This window comes from Balaenoptera ricei, chromosome X (assembly GCF_028023285.1).
Source record: "Balaenoptera ricei isolate mBalRic1 chromosome X, mBalRic1.hap2, whole genome shotgun sequence".
NCBI lineage: Eukaryota > Metazoa > Chordata > Mammalia > Artiodactyla > Balaenopteridae > Balaenoptera > Balaenoptera ricei.
Window position 1 is genome coordinate 32,119,511 of NC_082660.1, and position 22,265 is coordinate 32,141,775.

The 22,265-nt window shown below is 37.1% G+C and overlaps 1 protein-coding gene across 1 annotated transcript in view; it reads right to left on the bottom strand.

The window, feature by feature from the left end:
- Positions 1 to 22,265, bottom strand: part of TMEM47 (transmembrane protein 47) — a 29,863-nt gene that overhangs the window by 5,318 nt on the left and 2,280 nt on the right. Inside the window, exon 2 of the mRNA XM_059911381.1 lies at positions 8,540 to 8,680. Coding sequence (XP_059767364.1) covers positions 8,540 to 8,680 — 141 coding nt within the window. The remainder of the gene's footprint in view (positions 1 to 8,539; positions 8,681 to 22,265) is intronic.

Below are 22,265 nucleotides of genomic sequence, written 5' to 3' on the forward strand. Positions count from 1 at the left end.
GAGTAGGGGTGAAATGACCTTTCTGGAAGCAGATATAAGAATTCCAAACATTTTTGCCATGTAGCTCAACACTGCTCTGGGCCAGCACTAGCCTACCATACTTCCACATTACTACTGACAGTGGATGGATAAGTAGGTCCATATAACAGGAGAATCTCTCAACATTCAAAACAGAAATCACACCTTGTTTATAGTTTAAAAATCTCAGAAAAAGTTTTAAGTCGTTGTTAGAACAACTAACAGCATATTATATAATCCACACTTCTATTTCCAGCCAGTAAGTGCTAAATGTGTATTAATTTAAAAACTGGCTGGCTCTGTGCCTTTGTGATGGAAAAGGTGCTTTCATGTTTTAAATGTCTTAAAACTAACAAGAAGTCAATTACTATCAACCATGAACTACAGAAAAAAAAAAAATCCAAAGTTACTAAGTAAGTTAAAAAGAAAGAAAGGCATTTTTCTCCTTTGGTTTCTATACTCTGGTCACTAGTCAAATCATGACTGATCCTGCCAGGATATGATTGAAATATGAATGTGAATTAGAAACAGTAAAATTCATTTACTCATTCAACAAATACTTGAATGTTTCTAAAGTGACACAGTTTAAGGCACTGGTAACACAAGTTGCTACCCTCATGGCTAGGCACACCATTATCAGTAAATAAATACAGAATACGGCAGGTATTGCTAAGAGACGTGAAAACACAAGAAAGCAAGAAAACAAGACAGAGGGATGCAGGCTGCTCTTTTAAATGAGAGCTGAAGAAGGCCTCTCTGGGGAGGAGTCATTAAAGCACAGACCTGAATGAAGTGAGGGGTGCAGGTCAATATAGTGGGAAGTGAGCGATCTTGGGTAGAGGGCACAGGCAGTGCAAAACTCCTGATGCAGGAGCACACTGGGTACAGTGGAACATCAGTAAGGATGCTATGGATGCAGTACAGCGGTACAGAGAGCAAGGAAGGGAACAGCATGAGATGAGATAGAAAAGACAGCCAGAGGCTCATTCAGGAATAGCCTTGTGAACCGTGGTCAGGGGTCTGGATTTCATTCTAAGTGTGATGAGCAACTGCAAGAGGAATGCGAGCAGAGAAGTAAAAACTGATCTGAATTATATTCTAAAAGGATTATACTGCTTCTTTTGTGAATCAGCCAGTTCCTGGAGTGAGGTGTTCACCTAGCCTGCTTTTTTTTTTTTTTAATTAATTTTATTTATTTATTTATTTATTTATGGCTGTGTTGGGTCTTCGCTTCTGTGCGAGGGCTCTCTCTAGTTGCGGCAAGCGGGGGCCACTCTTCATCGTGGTGCGCGGGCCTCTCACTATTGCAGCCTCTCTTGTTGCGGAGCACAGGCTCCAGATGTGCAGGTTCAGTAGTTGTGGCTCACAGGCCTAGTTGTGGCTCTGCAGCATGTGGGATCTTCCCAGACCAGGGCTCGAACCCGTGTCCCCTGCATTGGCAGGCAGATTCTCAACCACTGTGCCACCAGGGAAGCCCCCTTAGCCTGCTTTTAATATTCATTTCAATGTGTTTTATTTAGCAAATATTTGGTCTTCATGGTATAATATAATGATATAGTTTCCCTCTAGTGGGAAAAGTAGAAATACAACTCCATTAGGCTCCACTGGCTTCCTTCTCTCTCTTGAGCGGCTTTCTTAGAGATGGAACTTTATTGTGTTGTTTGCCAGATGAAATGACCCTAAAACGCTTTATGCTTCTGAATTATTTTACTCTCTTTGGAATCACGGAGAAAAATGCATGTAATAGCAAAATTGAGAAAAAAATATAATCCTGCATTTGTAAATAATTTTCTTCATTTAATATAATATAGAGATGCAGGTTAAAATGCCTCCTTGCCTTTCACAGATGCTGCAAAGGAAACTAACAAACACACCTAGAGTCCAGAACTCAAGAAAATAACACCATACTATGTTTCTACTTTACCACCAATCAATGAAACATAATAGGCATTGGCTGTGGTATTGTCTATGCTCTATCTCAGAGGCATAAGTCAAGTTGTATAGCATTTTAGAATTTGAAGGGAATTTGAGGTTCATTTTATTCCCCCTCCCTACTTTTTGGAAAAGAGGCAACAAAACTACCAGCCGGGGCTTCCCTGGTGGCGCAGTGGTTGAGAGTCTGCCTGCCAGTGCAGGGGACACGGGTTCGAGCCCTGGTCTGGGAGGATCCCACATGCTGCGGAGCGACTGGGCCCGTGAGCCACAACTGCTGAGCCTGCGCGTCTGGAGCCTGTGCTCCGCAACGGGAGAGGCCGCGATAGCGAGAGGCCTGCGCACCGCGATGAAGAGTGGCCCCCGCTCGCCGCAACTGGAGAGGGCCCTCGCACAGAAACGAAGACCCAACACAGCTAAAAATAGATAAATAAATAAACTAATTTAAAAAAAAAAACTACCAGCCATGAAATTGTGCAGACAGAAACATGACAAGAACTTAGAGGTTCTTGTGTTATTTCTAGTTTTCTTTAAGGGGATATTTTTCAATGTTTTCAATATTGAAATATTCAATATTCAAATAGTCAATATTTTCTAACATGGGGATATTTCAATATTTCAACAAACATTTATTGGATGCCCACTGCATTCTAGGTGAAAGAGGTAAGACAGATAGGACACAGCCCTTGCCCTTTGATATTTCATACTCTATCGTGGAGACAGACACACCGATACAAACAAATGTGTTCAACAGTAATAGTAGAGGTATGTTCACTTATAATCCATTCATCATGTTTATTGAGCTCTAATGGTATTCCAAGTACCACTTCTGCCTGCAGAAAGAAGGGAGGGCTTCAGAGACGAAGCACTATTTGAACTGGTTCTTTTTTTTTTTTTTGAACTGGTTCTTGAAGGATGGACAGTACTCGGTCAGAAGAGAAACATGAAAAGACCTCTAGGAAGAAGAAGCAGTTTCCATAAAGCTTAGAGATATAAGAGGCTGTGCCCATAGAAAATTCACATGGGTAGAATGAAGGGCACAGTCACATGGAAATGTTTGGTTTAGACTATAAAAGACTTATTAGCATGTCATAAAAATACAGACTGGTTTCTATAGGGAGACATTTCAGAGGTTATTTGAATTGTAGATGCTGTTGGTACCCTATGCTCTCATCCTCATAATTCCAGTATATGTCAGCCTGACTTTCAATTGTCAGCACCTGCACTTCTTTGCCTGACTTTTCCTCTGGCCACAAAAGCTACTTTGCCTGACTCTGAGGCAGGTACAGTGTTCTGGGAAATTACCATTGCTGTTTCCCCATCATCACCAACAGCCCTTACCAATGACTATCAGCATTTGGTTTATAAATACTCCAATTCCCTAGTCCTTCCAGTGAGGTAACTCTGAGGGGTGTGTTCTGCACTGGTTTCCAAAATTTTTCCAGGTAGATTAAGCTCCAGGTGCTTACAGTGACTACTGGTTTGATAATGTACTCTTTATTGGCTGCCTTCTCTTCCCTGCCTCACGTTCTTTCCATATCCCTTCTTTTACCTCCCAGATTAAGTACTTGCACTTGATTCCTTGCTTCAGATTCTGCCTCTGGGGAAACCAAAGGAACAAGTGACAAGACCAGATTTGTATTTCAGAACTACATCTCATGTATTTGTATGCAAGACAGCCTAAAAGGGAGGAGACTGGAGGAGGACAGGCCCCTAGGAGGTTAGTCAGTGCATGGATACCTGTGCACAGTGATGACTAAGGTAACATCAGTGGGAAAGGTCAGGGAAAGTAAAGACTATAAAAGAAAAACTGAGTAACTGGATTCCAGGAAAGGGAAAGGAAGGAGTCACATAGTTTAACTCAGACGTTACCACAGAAAAATAAATTAGGGGGAAGTTCAAATTTGGGAACTGAGATGTTCCACTTGAGGAAGAATTATATCCTCAACTAACTCAGTAATGGTGGTGTATAAAAAGAAGCTACAGACTTAGAAGATAATTTAAAGACAAAATTGATAGGACTATCCAGCCAAGTCCCCTAAATATCAAATTCACATAAAGGAAACAATATTTGTAGAATAAAAAACATTTGCCCATGAAAGGTTAACATGAAGCTATCAATTTCTCTCCTTTTTAATTTAATCTATAACTACTTAAAATTAAGCAGTACATATGAAATGAATTCTTGATGGTGATACTGTAAACTGTTCTAACCAAAGGGTAGTTTGATATGGATAAAGATCTGTGAATAGAACTTTTTAGTTTGAAATATAAGCTGGACACTGACTTTTCTGTCAAAATCTAGACTTGAAATACCTCCAGCCATCTCCTTGTGCCTGACAGGATGGAGAGGAGGGCTGCAATACACAAGCCTCTAATCAGAGATGGAAAGCAGGTGCAGGACCCCCTCCCAAAATATCCCCATTCTGCATTAACAATCATTTAGAGGAGGCTTTCTGCAGATATAACAGAAAGGAACATCCTCCATAATACAATTGGGATTCTGTCATTTAAAATCTGAATTATGAAAGACTCAGAATTTTCTGCAACTTGTCTTAAAGGCCATGGGGGAAAAAAAGGAAGCAATCATCCTAAGTCCCAGCGGGGCATAAAAAGATCTGCAAAACCAGACAATAAAAGAAAAGGACCCAGAAAAAGGCAACCCCTCTAATTTCACCAAGTCTTTAGTGAGAACTAGATGTCAGGTAACAGAATCTCCTCATGCATTATCTGTCATTGTCAGTTACACAATAAAAAACATGCTATAGTCAACTGTACTGGACATGTGCACAGTTTTCACGATGTGCTATGTTTCGGTCATGCTGTACTGATCAGCTTTGTGGTCTTTATGACACCTTGAGTTGCTGCCATCCTTCAGGTGTTGCTCCCAAGAGATGGGGTAACTGGAGTTACAGGATGGACTCCAACTGTAGTACACAGTTGGCAGCTGAATTAAAAATTCAAGGCTGATTCGGCTCTTATTTTTCTGTGTTATATGTACCCAAGTACAGATAACTCGTGAAACCTCACTTGGGCTCTCAAATTAGATAGCTGCCCTGAATTGAAACCCTGGCTCTGCAACTTACTAGCTGGACAACACCGGACAATTACTTAACCTTTCTGAGGCTGCTTCTTCACTGATAATATGAGGAAAATAAATACCTAATCTTAAGACTGTTATAGCAGAGATAGCAGTGTGCTACAGGTCTAGCAGTATGACACATGGTAGGTGCTCAGTTAATTATTATTATCATCAACAGTATCATTATAGAGAACATCTTATTCTGAAGTCTAAATTTGTAGGACTGAAGGTAGAAGAGTTGTGGAACATAGGACAATGTTTTAGATGGGTTGCAGCGATGGCTAGCTCTTAGATCTTCTAGCAATTATTCAAGCAGGTAGCAAACCCACCCTAAATCAAGGACCTCAGAGAAAAAGAGAAGACAAGAAAACCTTTAAAATTTGTTTGGCTGTGTTTATAAGACTTAATCATCAGCTTTTAGTAAAAACCCTTTAAGAGTATATTATCTAACACCAAGATAGTGTAGTTGCATACTATAGGCACCAACATATATTTGTTAAATGAATGAAAATATGGATATATGAAAAATAATCTTTACAACTGTTACTTTTTTGAGCTGTTTTGGTCTTAGATTTGTGGTCACAGGGAACTTGCTGCTTCATAAATTGCCAACAGAGAAATGGTTTAAGAAAAACCAAATTACAGTTAGCTAGTTGTTTTCATGCCTGTTTTTCCCTATCAGATTATAAGCCACATTCCTCAGTCTTCTTTCCATCATTCATTCAGCTATTTACTGAGTGCCCCAGAGTACCAGGAACTGCATATGGTACTGAATTAATGATGTAGTTCTGTGTAGAGATGTTTCCAAGTGGTAGTGCTATGTCTGTTTTGATTTTATGTACTGCAAGTTTCAGCAGAAGCAAAAAAAAAAAAAGAATATTTCTTAGTTGAGATAAGTATCATTCCCTATGTGTGTGAATACCAAGATAAAGCTTAATATTATTTGGAGAAGAAAATATTGTGAGAAAAGCGGAGAAATACAGACCATTTTCAAGCAGACCAGGATGAGTAAAAAGGGAAAATAGTCCCAAATACACATTTACAAAGAATCACTAAGCTGGTGAGACAAGCCAACCACTAGAATAAGTATGTTTCCTAAGAAGCAAGCAAGATAAAACAACCATGATTTTTAGCTAGCATTGTTTCAAGTAGGCAGATTTTCCAACTTTGTTAATCTTACACCCAAATCATAAATGGATTATTATGTTTAATAAATATCTTTTCCAGAAGTCAGCTACAGGCAACTCTTTAATGGCTTTTTGCAGATGGGAGAGAGAAACTTTTTCATGACATGTTTCAAATAACCAGTAAGTTTTACCTTGCTTATATGCAAAGTGAACGCTAAACTAATGGTTATTTCAAAAAAAGCTTCCATAAGCACAGTCTCAAAAGAGAATGAGTAAAATTAAATCTCAGCACGTGTACAGTTTTAAAACGTAGCAGTATAATGCTCATTTTCGGTCTTGGCAGGTAGAATAATACTGTATGAATGTTGCTTTAGGGATTCGTCTCGTTATTTTATAATTTACTAATATTTGTGGCAGCGAGAGTTAAATCAAAATCTTTTTTTGACCAAATCCATTACCTTTAACTTATACTCATTTACAATATGTTTTCTGTTACAACCAGTGCTTATTTTCACATTTTCACAAGTTTTTCTATACTTGGGAAAAACTATAGAACTTTTTAAGAAAAAACTGGAACTTCCAGTTATTTCTTAAGAATGTTTATAATAGGTGCTTTAAACAACAGATTTCTTTATAGATTCTGCATATGCCATTATAGAGTAAGTTAAAGGCTAAATGGGATAGTAACTAGGTAGCACAATAATACTGGATATTTATAAGAGAATGTCTAGACTGTCTCTATATCTTCATAAATCAGAAATATGAGTATTCTAAAAATTATTCAAAACATAATTCCAGTTTTAAAGAACTGTATATCATTTCAGAACAATTTATCAAGAAATTCTATTATAATTGACTCTCTAATCACTATGTTAATAAATCCTAGCTGCAAAGATAAACTTATACTATAATTAAAATATCTAAGTTATTTCATTGTAAAAATAGGAAAAGAGCCGTGGCAAATCCATGAACTGAGAAATAAACTGGAGAATGATGGAATCTTTAGGAGAATCTTCATGTTATACTAAATGATTCACAATAGAGACCTTTATTACACGAGATCAACAATATAATGATATTGTGGTCACCGCCTAAGACTTCAAAATATTTTTTGTAGTAGTGTTTTCTACTCTATTAGAAAGTATCTGTCATGCTATTTAGCCAGTTTTATAGGTGTCTCAATACAATGACCAGTCCATAATAGGTACCCAATAAAGAGTGAATGAATGAATGAGGGATTCAGTAGTGAATGAACCACCCGTTTAGGATTCAGTAGCCTCCTAGCCCCAGGTCCACCAGTAACTACTATGTGATCTTGAGCACATCACTTAAGGGATTTTAATTAGATCTATTTCTACATTCTTTCAGCCCTGTGGACCGTTGTTTTTATGACCCTTGCATTCTGACCAGTCTTCATGGGTATAAGAAGATGAACACAAACAGCAGGGGGCAGCAGAACACTTCTGATTTTATATTTTTAGACCAAATGACCCTTCAAATCCTGAGAAATTTCATCTATTCCCATCTTTAAACAGCTTTTAAATATCCATCTAACAGGCTAGATGGTTCTGTCAGTGTCTTCATTGTTGACAGTCACAGGGGCTTATTTTGCAGTCTTCAAATCAGATATGACTGACAGGGTAAATTGAAGGCACCAACAAGAATATTTCAGTTTTGGTCATTTATAAGAATATTTAAGGAGATCCTTATAAATGAAAATTAAACTCATATCAAATAATGTACTGGGCTTTTAGTCTTATAAGCCCCTTTTCTAAATAGCTCCCTGACTTTTAGTAAAACTTCCATTTTACCTGGGTTGATATTTTAATCCAAGCTGTGCTTCATAGACAGATGGGTTGCTAAATTAATGAATATGCCATTGAACTCACACGATTGAATTGTTTGACGGGTCATGTTAAACGTTATGATTTTTCAGTATAACCATGTTTATTTCAAAACAGATTTATACCTTTAAAGGTACACATATTGTAATTTTTTTTCAGTTTTATGTCAGAGAAAAACAATTTTGCCTTAAGATCACCAAGGGGGCAGTAAAAGGAGGAAAAAAGTACTGGATGTGAAGAAAGACTTGGTAAACACATCTGCTGCAATTCCTAAGGCAACAGCCCTTGTCAAGAGCCATTATTTATTCGTGTTCTAGTTCGAAGTTTAGAAATTGCCACTGTGCTCTGTGAAATGCTTAACACACTGAAAACTGATACTATGATAAACCTGTAGCCAATTTACCTTAAAATATAACAAATGCCTCTTGATCTGTAGGTAATACAGCAACCACATTACTGTTTCTGCATGAGAAGGGAGGATGGTAGAAAGGTTCATGAAACTTTAATACTGGTTTGAAAGTAATGAATATATTTACCTGCTGCAAAAAGCATGACAGCAACAGGTCTGTAGAAGCGCCTTCGAGATCCCACGCAGATGGAAATCAAACCCACCAGGAATGCAATGAGAATGATGGCAGCACCGCCCAAGAGTAAAGCCAGAGTAGCAATCTGCCAGTCTGGAAGGAAAAAAGAAAGGCATTGCTTTTTTCAAGAAGTAAACTATGCTCAGCAGCAGTCACCTTGCTGCAGCTAAATAGATGTGATTTTACTGCATACCAACCATCCTTTGGGATTTGAGATGTTTTGCAACAAAAATTACTATAAATGTCCTTATTCAGAAAAGTCTCCTACATTATGCTAAACACAGTTGGGTTTTTTTTTAATCTTTTTTTTCCATGTACCCAACTCTCACTTATCCTTCCAGACCCACCTTGAAATCTTCACTAAGCACAGTTTTTAGACCACAGGTTTGCCATGCTTTTCTTCCAAGGACTCTATTAAGCATTCATGCTAAATTGGTGCCCCCTGCACAACCTACTGTCATTATTATTATTATTTAATTTTCTATTGAGCTATAAAGTTCACAAATCATAAGTATAGAAAGTAGAGAACTTGATGAATTTCATGTATATTTACACACCCACGTAACTACCGCCCAGATTAAGATAGAGAACATTTCTATCACCCAGAAAGTTCCCTTGTGCCCCTCCCCAGTCAATAATTACCCTCCTACCCAGGCTACGAACCAACATTATTTATGTATTCGATTTGCCTTTTCTTAAACTTTATATAAATGGTATCAATTCTTTGATGTCTGGCTTTTAAGTCTGTATTTATTTTCTGTCTGGCTTTTATGTCTCTGATATTCAACCATGTTGTTGCATGTGGCTGTAGTACATACTTCGTTTTTTAATTGCTGTGCTTTCTTAGAAAGCCTTCCTTTGCACACACACACACAAAAACCTCAACTTTTTAAATTGCCTTTCTCTCCCTCCCCCCCCCAACTAAAACAACTCCCCCAGCAAATTAGCATCAGGAAGATTTGTTGTTTGTTTTTTCCTCTTCTCTTTCCTTTCATTCTAATCTTACTGTTGTATTTACCACCATAGGGATGGTTTCTGAAAGTAAGTATTCCCAGGGTGCCAGAATGGACTCTAAGTGGCTCCTTGGCTCCTTTCTTCATTCACACACGTTAACAGTAAGCATATACTGACCACTTACTATGTGCAGGCCTCTGTACAGATACTTTGAGTCTCCCATGCCCTGAATGAAACCGAAACCTCGCTGAAATGTATTTGTTATTTCTTATAAAATAAAGATTTAGAAAGAGTATGACACAAAACTGGCCCATTTTCCATTTTACAAGAGTAGAATGTTCTCTAAGAAGTAAAGTGAATATATAAAAGCACTGTCCAGCTTAGGAAGCATCACAGAAAATGATACTGTGGAGAACATTCTTTCGTGGGTTTTGTTTGGAAGTCCCAGGCTGCCTCTTCTGGTCCTCACTTTAATGTATGTGCAAGAAATAAAAATAGACTTTAACCCATGGTTAAATTGCAATGCAGTCTATCCAAAGTCAAGAACTCATGAAAAAAAAAAAAGAACTCATGATATTTTGATGCTGCACTCTGAAATTATCCCTCCAGAGAGCTCCCAAAGTGCACTCTTTACCACTGCAGGATAAGGGACAAGTAGAGGAACCTACAATGCCCTAAGATTTTCTTCTTTTATTTACACTTGTATAACCCTGCCTCAAGCATCCTCTTCCACATCCTATCCTCCTAATAAATTCTGGAAATACAGCTGGCACTGAACTAGAACTCACACAGCATTCAAGAAACAAACAAACAAGGGAGAAAAACAGAACAAATCCATACTCCTTAAAATATAAAGATGAATCACAAAAAAGTGGAGAGCATTTTTTTATGCCATCTATTTGTAACAAAGCAATATAACTTCAAACAAAAGTATATCTGGCTTTCAACTAGAGTTTAAAAGGATAGCCATACTATGGGTTTTTTTGTTGTTGTTGTTCCATAAAAGCATGTAGCTTTGAATTAAAAAAACAAAAGAACAATCCTTACATTTGGAAGTCTCTAAATTTTTTTGAAAAAGTTTATGCATAGCACAATTTTATTACACTTTAACATAATAAAAATCCTTCTGAAAAGTTATAAGTTGAAATTTCTGAATAATAAATCAAATTTTCATTATATCTAAATGTTTGAGGTACAAAAAATAATAATAGTAAAATCAATCCATCCAGACATCAATCAAATTCCTGGAGGCTTTAAGAGCCAATGCTGAACATTTTCTTTTTGGAGTATTACTTTCATAAAATGATTATTGCTTTTAGCAACTTACTCCAATTTATTTTAAATAAATAAGAATTTTGAAAGTATCAATTTTGTTTAAATCAAGATACAACTTATTCACTCACTTTAAAAATATCTTAAAAATAAAAGCACAATAGATTGCTTTTTTTCAATAAGCTCTTTCACATAGCCCAAAAGGCATAAAATGCCATACATTTGACTATTTCTACTTTTCAATCCAAAATAAAACAGGAATTTTGATCACTTTTCTCTACTTTAAATATCCTCAAAGAATAGCTAAAATATATGTATTTATTTGCATTTTGTAAAGAACAAGACTAAGAAAAAAATTGGCAAACTTTCCCTCTAAAGGGCCAGATATTAAAATATTATTGGCTTTGTGGGTCATGGTCTCTGTTGCAACTACTCAACTCTGCCGTGTTGTGTGAAAACAGCCCTAGGCAGTATGTAAATAAAAGGAGCATGGTTGTATCCCAATAAAACTTTATCTACAAAAACAAGTGGTGGGCTGTCAGGCAATAGTTTGCTGACCCCTGGTCTATACCTCATGTACCATTTTTATTTATTTATTTATTTATTGGATGTGTTTTTAAAAATTTACTGATTTATTTTTGGCTGCATTGGGTCTTCGTTGCTGTGAGTGGGGGCTACTCTTCGTTGCAGTGCGCAGGCTTCTCATTGCAGTGGCTTCTCTTGTTGTGGAGCACGGGCTCTAGGCGCATGGGCCTCAGTAGTTGTGGTATGCAGGCTCAGTAGTTGTGGCACGCAGGCTCAGTAGTTGTGGCGCACGGGCTTAGTTGCTCCGCGGCATGTGGGATCTTCCCAGACCAGGGATCAAACCTGTGTCCCCTCCATTGGCAGGAGGATTCTTAAATACTGTGCCCTGCAAGGAAGTCCTCATGTACCATTTTAAAATGTTGAACTTTCGTTTAGGTAAAGGCCTCTCAGACAGTAATAATTTCATAATGAAGTCAATTTGATTAATGAGTAATACAGGAGTGCAAAGTGATGCATATCCAGCATAACAACGGAAAACTGCAAAAAAATCCTAATTTCACATGTTGAATTTCCTTAAAATAGTAATACTTTATTTCATACCGAAAACCAATAAAATGCAATAGAAGCTACAGGAGAATAACAAGTATTAAAAGGGACTAGAACCTAATTAGGAGGGGAACCTCTTGTAGCAAAGGAAATAGTTCTAAAAAGTAGATGAATACAACCAGTTCTGACTTTCTTCTATATGTCCTATATTTAATTTTAAGTATTGAGGCTGTGGCTAATGAGAAAGTCACTTTAGACATAAAGTCAAAAAGGAGCACCAATCACCAGCATCTCCACAGTTATGATATTGCTACCCTTCCCTTTGGTCCACAACCATAGCTATGCCTGCTCAAACAGAAAAGCCATTTTATTTTCCAAGAGACTAGAATTGGGCCACATATGTCTGCCACTGTCCTGGCCAGAAGCTGGGGCTTAGACTGAAGTATTGAGGCTATATCTCTGGTGGACGGTGCCAAGTTTGGGGATTGCTGTCATTATACCCATTTGGAATGATTCACTTGGGCAGGTTGCCCAGGACCAAAGCTTTAACTCGCTGACCAGTTGAACATCAATCAGTAAGCTGAAAAAGCAGTTTGAAATGGCTACCATAGTCAAGGAGGCTCAGGGTAGTTTTCAAGGTTCAGCACTAGGCATATTGGAGCTGAGAACAGTGCACGTGGCATTGTGTCTCTTTCAGTAAACAGCAACAGAATCCACTGTCCAAATATTAGGACCTGCCTCACAGATGAGTTAAAGTCAGGGACTATGTAGATAGGTCTGATACCATTTTCCTCTTTCTTACTGAACAAGACTAGGAGATGGGGGAATAAACAAGTCAAAAATACTTTTATAGATACCCACTAATGGCCGTTAAAATAATAGGCTGGGATACATGTTTACAAGGATATGTATTTACTTATCTACCAAATGTAGATTTAACAAGAATATATACATATAAAATATTTTGTTATATACTACAGGACTCGGGCAATTTTACATTAATACTATAATAAATGACTGGAAAACTATACACGAATCGTTTTTTCCATTAGAAGGTTTGCATGCCACAAATACTTGCTATCCCATATTCAGTGTTTGCAAAACAAAATGTCATAAAATTCTCAATTTTCAGCTCCATTTCTTCAAAAAAAAATCATTTATTTTAAGTTCTCATAATTGCTTAATTTCTATATCAATCTTAGTTCCCCTATTTTATAGCCCTCACAGTATTTAATCAGATGAAGTGTTAAGAGTCCTTAGAGATTTATTACTCGGCATTAGTTTTATACATTTCTATAAATGATATACTGATACTGTAGTGGAGCAGTGAACGTAAACCAGCTCTGCAGAACATCAGTGGCCATGGTTCTGTTTTACACATTGCAGTGCTCTGCACAATTAAAATTGGTCATTGTTCAATGTTGGGCCACCTGATTTGAAATCTGAGTTTGGTTTCTAAGACCTGAGAGAACAAGTGATAATAGGTTTGGAGGAAATAATGTACAACCTTGGTCCATAAACTGGTTAGGTCTCAAATGGGCTGGGAGGGATGTTTTGGATCCGGAAATGAAACCTGAAATGAGGCTGGCATAGTATATGTCAGGTTCCACTTAAGAGTATTTTGGCAAAACTGACACAGTGACACACCAGATGCATTGGAACTGCACCTACAAAAGCCAAGGCTAAAGATAAGTATGTGCTTCCCTATGACAGCTTTCTCTAACAGAAAAAAGATAAAAGAAAAAAGGAAAAAAATAATTTAAAAAAAAAATATATATATATATAAAAGACAAACACACAATGTTATGCTTTCCCCCGCAGCTACAGAACAAAAATTGGGCAGTCCATACGTCAAAACATCAAGTCCAACATTAATGTGCAACTCAGGAACTAAATTCAAATCCTCTTTCAAAGTATTTTTATTAGCGGGTGCCAGAGTTTCCAATGTCTATAAATGCTTTAGTATTCTGCAGAACTGTGCTGACTTACTTTACAATCTAATACATGAGACTGGCCTGAAATTGCTACTGCATTATGAAAATTCTATGGGCCACATTATAACTGCCAAATTGGAGAATTCACATTCCCTTGGGGAATTCACGGTCAAAATTTACTTCCGATTTTCAGGAAAAGCAAAATCTAAATGATGATACATTTTCCACACTTTTGAGCCAAGCTCAGTGTACCACACCAGTGCCTAAAGCTTTCCTCCACCCGTCTCATTTCAAAACCTTTAACTCATCAGACACTGGCTAATTTATTTACCTCTGTAGGTATTGTTTATACGCTGAGATTAGTTCTACTGTATGTAAATCCTTGAGCACACAATTGTCACTTCTTCTAGGAAATTAGATATAATTAAAAAGCAATGAAGAAACACATTTTTAACCTTATAAATTCAACTCCCACAGCAGGAGTGGGTGGTACTTCCCCGAGTGTATTCTAATATTTTAATGCACGATTCTCACTATTCCTATAATTCTCATCAGAAAGTAAAATATTGATTTTAATAACTTTTATAATCACACTGAAATGTGCCAGACAGGCACTTATATTTTTACCTTTGAATTCTCCAAAAGAATATTAACCAAAATGATATCCATAACTGCAATCAAAATCATTCACTACTCAACCTAGAAGAGTAATCTTTTCTGTCATCTTGACGCTATCTCACAAGCCATCCACAAGTTCTCCTTAAAGTTACTCTGCATGTGGCAGATGAAATGGAAAATCGGAACCATTTCTGAGTGAGTTTAAACTTTGTTTTCTTGGCTAAGTTGCATCCTGACCTAAATCCATCAGCATTGCGTTAATTTTCCACTGTTCCATGGGATACAGACACAAACAAAGGCAGCCAAAAGAAGAATCCGGATTCTAACTTCAATAATTAAAATGACCATCTCTTTTTTCAAACAACTAATATCAAAACTAACATTCACATGCAAACAAATATTTATGGCAAACAACTACGTCTTTCATAAAATGACAAACAGTATAGACACTGTGTGCACCAAGCTGCACAAAGTCAAGTGGAATGTCAGAGAAGCACCTACTTTAAAACCCATGTTAAGTTGGCAACAATATGATTTAAGTCTCACTCTTTAGGACCATTTATGGATAAAAAATGTGTCAGAAATACAGTGCCAACCCGATTTTAAGCACATAAATGACCTCAGGTAACCATCCAAATACATAATGCAACAATTTTAATGACCAAAGTGCAGGTCAATTTTACCAAAATTTTGGAAAATTCTGGTGGTCCAAGAGTGCCGAACAGGTTATTAATTTTCAAGCCATGACAATTTTGTTCAAGACTTTTGAGTTGTTTTGTGTTGATGTTTGAAGAATACACATACTTTTTTCTTTACCAATAAAGGGGCACTTTAGCTGCTTCACAGAATTCTATCACAGAAAATTTGGTGGAAATGTAATTTATCATCTAAACACCATAACATACAGTGTTTTTTTCCCCAAATAAAACCATTGTATATACACTGCTTAGCCAAAGCCCTACTATTAAAGTATGTTTCAGTATTTAGACAAAAAAGAAAGACACCATCGCTGCTAATGGCTGCTGTTTCTTACCAAGTATTCTATTAGAAAGATTTCGTTAGCATTTGATGGTAACTAGTATTATCTAATGGGTACTGGTATTTCTCAATAGTAATTCCTAATCATAGTACATATATAAATTTGTGATGTGTTTGTTACATCAAACATTGTTCCTTCTCCACTCTTTGGAAAAAACCTAAGAAGGTTACAATTTGGAAATCTTGGTTATTTGGAAAAACGAGAAGAAGAAAACCCATGCCAAGACTAGGAGTGGGTGACCTGCCTCTAAGCAACTAAAAAGCTTTTGTGATGGGTTTAGCGTAGCTAATAATAATCAAAGAGCAGATGGAAGACAGCCAGCCAGTTACCCACGATCAGAATTAAAACACCCCACAGTAAATATGGAGGGATAAATTTGGCAAGCTAGTGCCCCCACCAGTTCCCTGTTAGCGAGCTTCTTTAGATGAGATCCCTTCTTCTACCCCCCTGCAGAAGGTGAATTTATATTTATTTCCTCTTTTATAGTACTTCGTACATTTGTATTATTTCATTAATTTGTTTAAAAGAAACTTTCCTTCATCACCTTGCTCTCACCACCAGAATGACTAGCTGACTTTGTACCAGGACAATGCTTACTCCCTGCTAGGAAATCAATGAATATGTTTCAATGAAGTTAACTACTTGGATACATAGGAGAAGATAGAAAAGACCCTCCCGGGACATTTCTATCTCTCTTTAAGTCACCTACTAGTGCTAGGAAAAGACTCCAGGTTGCCTTCACAAAGCACTATGCATTATGATGAACATTTGGTTTCAGGACCATAAAACATGACAGAAATAAAACTCCTTCTGATGGAAATTTGAGTCCTTTTGAGGGGGTGCCTTTTCATGCATAGAGAATATGTGAATCGGAGTCCCAACTTCTATTTTTTTAACATCTTTTTGCCTAATACGCATATATTTTGTAAAGACAACCAATATTTGTGACCTTATCTTGAAACATGGCTCATTAAAACTATCATTTTAAATCTCACAACAGTTAATAAGCTGGTAGAGATAAAAATGATCTAGATATTCTTTTTCCTGGTTTTCTGGAAACCATGGATGCTTCATTTTTGTAGGGGTTATTGTTTGTTTTGTTTTGTTTTGTTTTATTAATGGGAGTCTTTGGTGCCAAAGGCAAGACTACAATAGAACAGAAAATTGATGGTCTACTAATGTCTCAAAATCCCAAACAAATATAGGAGCAAAAAAGGGTAAGGAAGGTGTCCTTGTCTAATTTTCAAGGGAGATGATCCAATACTTTGAAAAGACTGGTAAGATTTAACTGTCCATGCCTTTGACATGTGAGGATGAAATTCTGCTTAAGGAAAAATCTGTCTCATGATAAATAAGTGTATCTTTAAAAAAAATAAATAAAGCCAGAATGCAATAATAAGTTTTTTTTGTTTTTGTTTTAATCTTTATTTATTTTTTGGCTGTGTTGGGAATCCATTACTGCTTGTGGGCTTTCTCTAGTTGCGGCGAGTGGGGGCTACTCTTCATTGCAGTGTGCGGGCTTCTCATTGTGGTGGCTTCTCTTGTTGTGGAGCACGGGCTCTAGGTGCGCAGGCTTCAGTAGTTGCAGCACATGGGCTCAGTAGTTGTGGCATGTGGGCTCTAGGGTGCATGGGCTTCAGTAGTTGTGGCACGCAGGCTCAGTAGTTGTGGTGCACGGGCTTAGTTGCTCCGTGGCATGTGGGATCTTCCCGGACCAGGGCTTGAACCTGTGTCCCCTGCATTGGCAGGCGGATTCTTAACCACTGTGTCACCAGGGAAGTCCCCCAGAATGCAGGAATAAGTTGAAAGGAAAAATCAGTCTCTTGATAAATAAATGTATCTTTAAAAAAAAAATAAAGCCAGAATGCAGTAATAAGTTGATCCAGTGAAATTTATATGCATATAATCAATTTAAGAAACTTACATGGCTGGCTTCCACAGACTTTTGGAAGTGTTTTTCAACTTAAAATCAAGCAGTTGTTTTAAAGAACCCTATCATAGAGAAACTTAAAGAAAAATAAGTTTTTGTTGATTTTTAAGGACTAGCCACGGTAACAATGTAAAATTTGATGATAATAAACATCTAAAACTTAATGGACTTATCAACATAAATGAGTCTATTTGAAGACTCTTAAAATTCTATGGGAAATCAAATCTTGGATGATAAATAATCTTCTAAAAAGTAGACAGCTGTTTCACATGTAGTCCTTAACTTCTTCATCCAAAGTTCCATACATGATAGTATTCAACAATCCTTCAAATACCAAGAGATAGTTATCTGCAATATTACTGGAAATTCTGAAAATCCGCCCTGCAAGAATACTATGGCTAAGTACAATCTCTCTATTGAGTCTTTAATATTCTGTCTTGCCTTATTTTTCTTGTCCATGCAATAAATTTAATTGGGCAGGATTATTTTTTAAAATCTTTTCTACTCCAAATGTGCTGTGATTCTGTGATTCAACATATGGGCAATTATCAAGAGAAGAATCATGTTATTAAAATAATGAAAATACAAGCAAACAAAAAACATCCCTGCAACTCTCATACCTTTCTAGCACTACAAAACTTGGCTCCTGTATGGAATTGTTACATTTTAGTGTTCATGTACAAACCATGTCGTCAGACTAATACAAAACCTTCTAAGAAAGGCTAAAATTTTATCATGAAACATGAAGTAGCAAATTAAGAGTTCAGATTCTTAATCAGTTTGATCCTTGATCATTTGAGACTATAAACCAAAAATGACCTAAGGTTGAATATATAGAGAGAAAAACGTTCTCTATTTGTAGACAGGTTAAGTTTTTGAGCTCATTTGATTCCAAATCTAGAGTAACCCCATACAAGCAACTAATCATTAAAGCCATGTGTTGGTTGAGGGCAGTTTTTGCCCCAGCCAAATGTTATTTATACAATTGATTCAAAGTTCTTAAAGAAAGAAGCTATGTAGTTGTCTTGGTTCTTCAAAGGCAATAAGAAAGAATGCAGATTTCTGGCTAGACTCCAGTGTCAGACTATACTTGCAAATGTGGCCCAAGAGCATTTCCTATCCTACATGCTCTTCTACAATGTGACCTTGCCACTGCTCCATCAAGAAGCAAAGCCCAGTTCTCCTCCCCTGGAATCTGGACTATACATATGGCTCCTCTGTGATTTCCCAGGCTGGTTCAGACAGAGACTGATTCTCTTTGAACCCTTGCTCTCAGCAAAACTACTCATCCTGTAAGAAGTCCAACTACGCTGAGACCACCATGCGAGAAAGGCCAGTCACAGCTGAGTCCAGCCTCCCAGCCATTCCCAACAATAAGTCAAACCCCGTGAAACCATTTGGAAGAGGATCCTGCAGTTCCAGATGTTCTAGTTTCCAGCCATTCAAATCACCCTCAGCTCCAGCTCCAGACATCCTGGAGCAGAGACAAGCCATCCTCATTATGCCCTATCTGAATTCCTGACCCACAAAAGTCATGAGCATAATAAAATAACTGTCATTTGACACCACTAACTTTGGGGGTGGTTTGTTTTCCAGCATTAATAACTGGAACACTCTTGGAGAAAACCTGTCCCTACCACTGATTGAGAACTTGGTAAACTTACAAAAATACCTGGTCTCCTCAATAATATATGGAGATAACATTAGCTAAACTGCAAGTTTATTCAACACTGGGAATAATAGAGATGTCTGGCCCGGAATAGTACTGAATAAAAGGTAGCTATTAGACAATAATTTTGTGATCATGATTTACCAAGAGCACTGTTAAATGCAGGGAAGTACATATCAAAATTTAAATTTGAGACTAACAACATACTTCATTCAATGCAAAAAAAAGTTTACCACTTAAGGAGGAAAAAGCCCTCAATTATTGAAAAAAATTATCATTTTGGGTTTGCTTCTCTGAATATATAAGGAAGAAACGCAACCCTAATGAGCAGGTATGTTTGCATATTTAATCTTCATGACAAATCATCTGACGACAGTAACTGTATGAGGTCATATGATTGGTAAGTGGTCAAGTTCAGGGCAGTTTGAATCCAAAGCCTCATATATTCTTCACAACACTACTCTGCCCTCCTAGAAGATTATGTTATAATTTATCAGAGTTCATAAAGAAGTTTACTGTGATATTTAGGTAATATAATCCAGGGACTTATTTTGGAGCACCTACAATCCTTTTCACTAATATATCCAGTAGTACTTTGCGGTCTCACTAAGTGGTCTTAGTATTAAACAGAAACCTGAAAGTGATTCTTCAAATTTATTCCTGACAGCGGGCAAAATCTATTGCTTGAGATATGCTTTTGTTTGTTTTGGTTTTGTTTTGAAAGGTTTTATGAAAGGCCAGGCTTCTCACATACTCATCAAATCCCTTAGCTGACAAAGATTGATCTAAATGGCTCCCTGGAGATTACAATCATTCTACAAATGTGAACAAAAGAGGAATTATATCTGCCCACAAATTAAAATGTCCTTTGTAAAAGTCAATCTGGGGAACTTCAGAGTCTTAGGAGACCTTAAAAGGAAATCGTCATCAAGATCTTGAAATGTTATACTGGGTTTTCTCTGGATTATTAATCAAGAAAGTTTTGGTGCTAAGTGCTGCTCTTTGAATAATTTTCTACCAGTCTACGCTGTATAGGTTAAATAAAATTCCATTTGTTCTACTTCTGTTCTTTTTTAGGAAGCCAGAATAGAGTATAACTGTTGTGACCTCCAGGCTTGCTGAGCTATTTGTAAACATGCATCAATATCAACTAATTTCAAGCAACAAGCTGAACTTTCCCTGGAGTAAATCACATTGCAAAGTTTTCCAATGAAATTACGTTTCCCAATTAAGATATGGATTCAAAATATGCACAGATGATACACATCTGAACTCAGAATCACTGTATCTCAGATTTTCTAAGATTTGCAGGTGTTTAGGCAGTTCCGTTTATCTTAAACTACCACCCAAGACAGGTTTTCTTATAATGCCTTTTAAAGTGGATTTTTATATCACAGTTTTTAAAAAATGAGCTACATACAAAGCACTCTTAAAAGAACCCCTTGTCAACTGAAAATAATAATATTCACCTGTTATTAGCCTACAGCGCACTGCCATTTCAAAACTGCCAGTGACTCATTACAAATGCAGCTATTTTTAGGACAGTGCGCGAATGTTAATATTCCTTGAAAAAGGAACCAACTATTTAATCAAGTATTTTGTGGATGGAAAGATGGATAAATGCCACTTGTTATATTCCAAAATTACTCTCAGTAAATTGTGTTCATTTGGCCATCTGCACACCCTTACATTTTGCTTAGTCAGTAAATAACACAGACGTCAAAAAAGCCATCTGATTTATATGAAATAGCTACATATTTATAAATTTTAAAGAAGAAGCATAAAATTACCCTAGAGGTTATACAGTACGTTTGAGTCAAGTTTAGGGTGTCAGCTTTCTGTATACACTTGAGTAATCCTATTTGTACTAAGGATTCTCTTATAATTGCTATGGCTGTGAAACCCTACAATTATATTCTAGGAAAAAAGTTATCAAAACTAAATGCGACTAAGCAAAAGTCTAAAACATTACTATCATTTAAAAATAATATTTAAGATGTATTAAAAGTCTGCCAAAATCATCCTTAGAAATTCTGTGGCCAGCAGCCATGTGCGTACTACCTATTCTAAACTTCCTAACAAGCATACTTAATTTATTTATTTTTTTCCTGTTTCCACCGCGAATGACAGTCTATTAGCCATTTTCTCATTTGTCTTTTTGGGAAATTTACAGCTTAAAGATGAATGCCTGGATAGTCCCCCATACACTGAATTGGGACACCGGAGAAAAGCATTACGGTTGACTGACACCCGGATTACTGGTTCGTACTAGAAGTGCTGACGCAACCTGCAATACACCAGGACACAAAAGGAATGGTTCTGCTTTTGCTTAAAACCATAAAACAGGTTATAAGCGGCAAACGATGCACATTTGGTACCAAAATTAAAATGCGGCTTTAAAAATAATGGCTGAGGGGAAAGTTTCCGTAGGAACTGGGCCTAAGTAGGACATATCATCATCGGTAGAAACATTCCTGAAATTTCCCTTCTGTATTTACAAGCTTGCCTCTTCACGGCAGTTTCAATTCTAATTAAGACAAAGGTTTTTAATTAAGCCCTGAAGATGCTGGTAAAGGGCCTTCAGTAAAACTGTCCTTGGTGGTTCCTCCTGAAGTAATTCATTTCGAGAGACAAAGAAGTGGATCTGTTAAAATCTTCAGAGAAGACATTTCCCTCCCTGCTTTCTGCTATTCAACACAGCAAACAGACTGAGAAAAGCTGCCTGCCCTTTGGAACGGGCAAGGAAAACATTGCTCGTTTCACTTCAAGCTTCCCCCTTGTTTCAGAATACTGGTGCACAGAAGCTTCAAGTGCACCGAACACTGTAAGAAAATAGACTTTGTAAAGTGGGGAGATGAGCGATTTTCCAGATTTTGTTTCCTTTCCTCCTGCATCCTCCCCATCCACCACCACCTTGGGGAGGAAAAACGAACTGCTACTACATAAAGAAAGTCAAGAACTTGTTCCAGATAGCCTCCAACAAAACCATTTCCACCAGCCCAATTTGCTTCTGAAGTATACTTTTTCTAGGATGAAAACTATTTTATTTTCAGGAACGCAACAAGAAATAAATGCTGCAGTATGAGTTTCAGCAAGAGGGTTGAATAACGGGTTTAGAGGAAAAAATCAGAAGCTGTACCAGCCTCCGATTTTTACCTTGCAGAGTCCTATTACAACTATATTTGCATTAA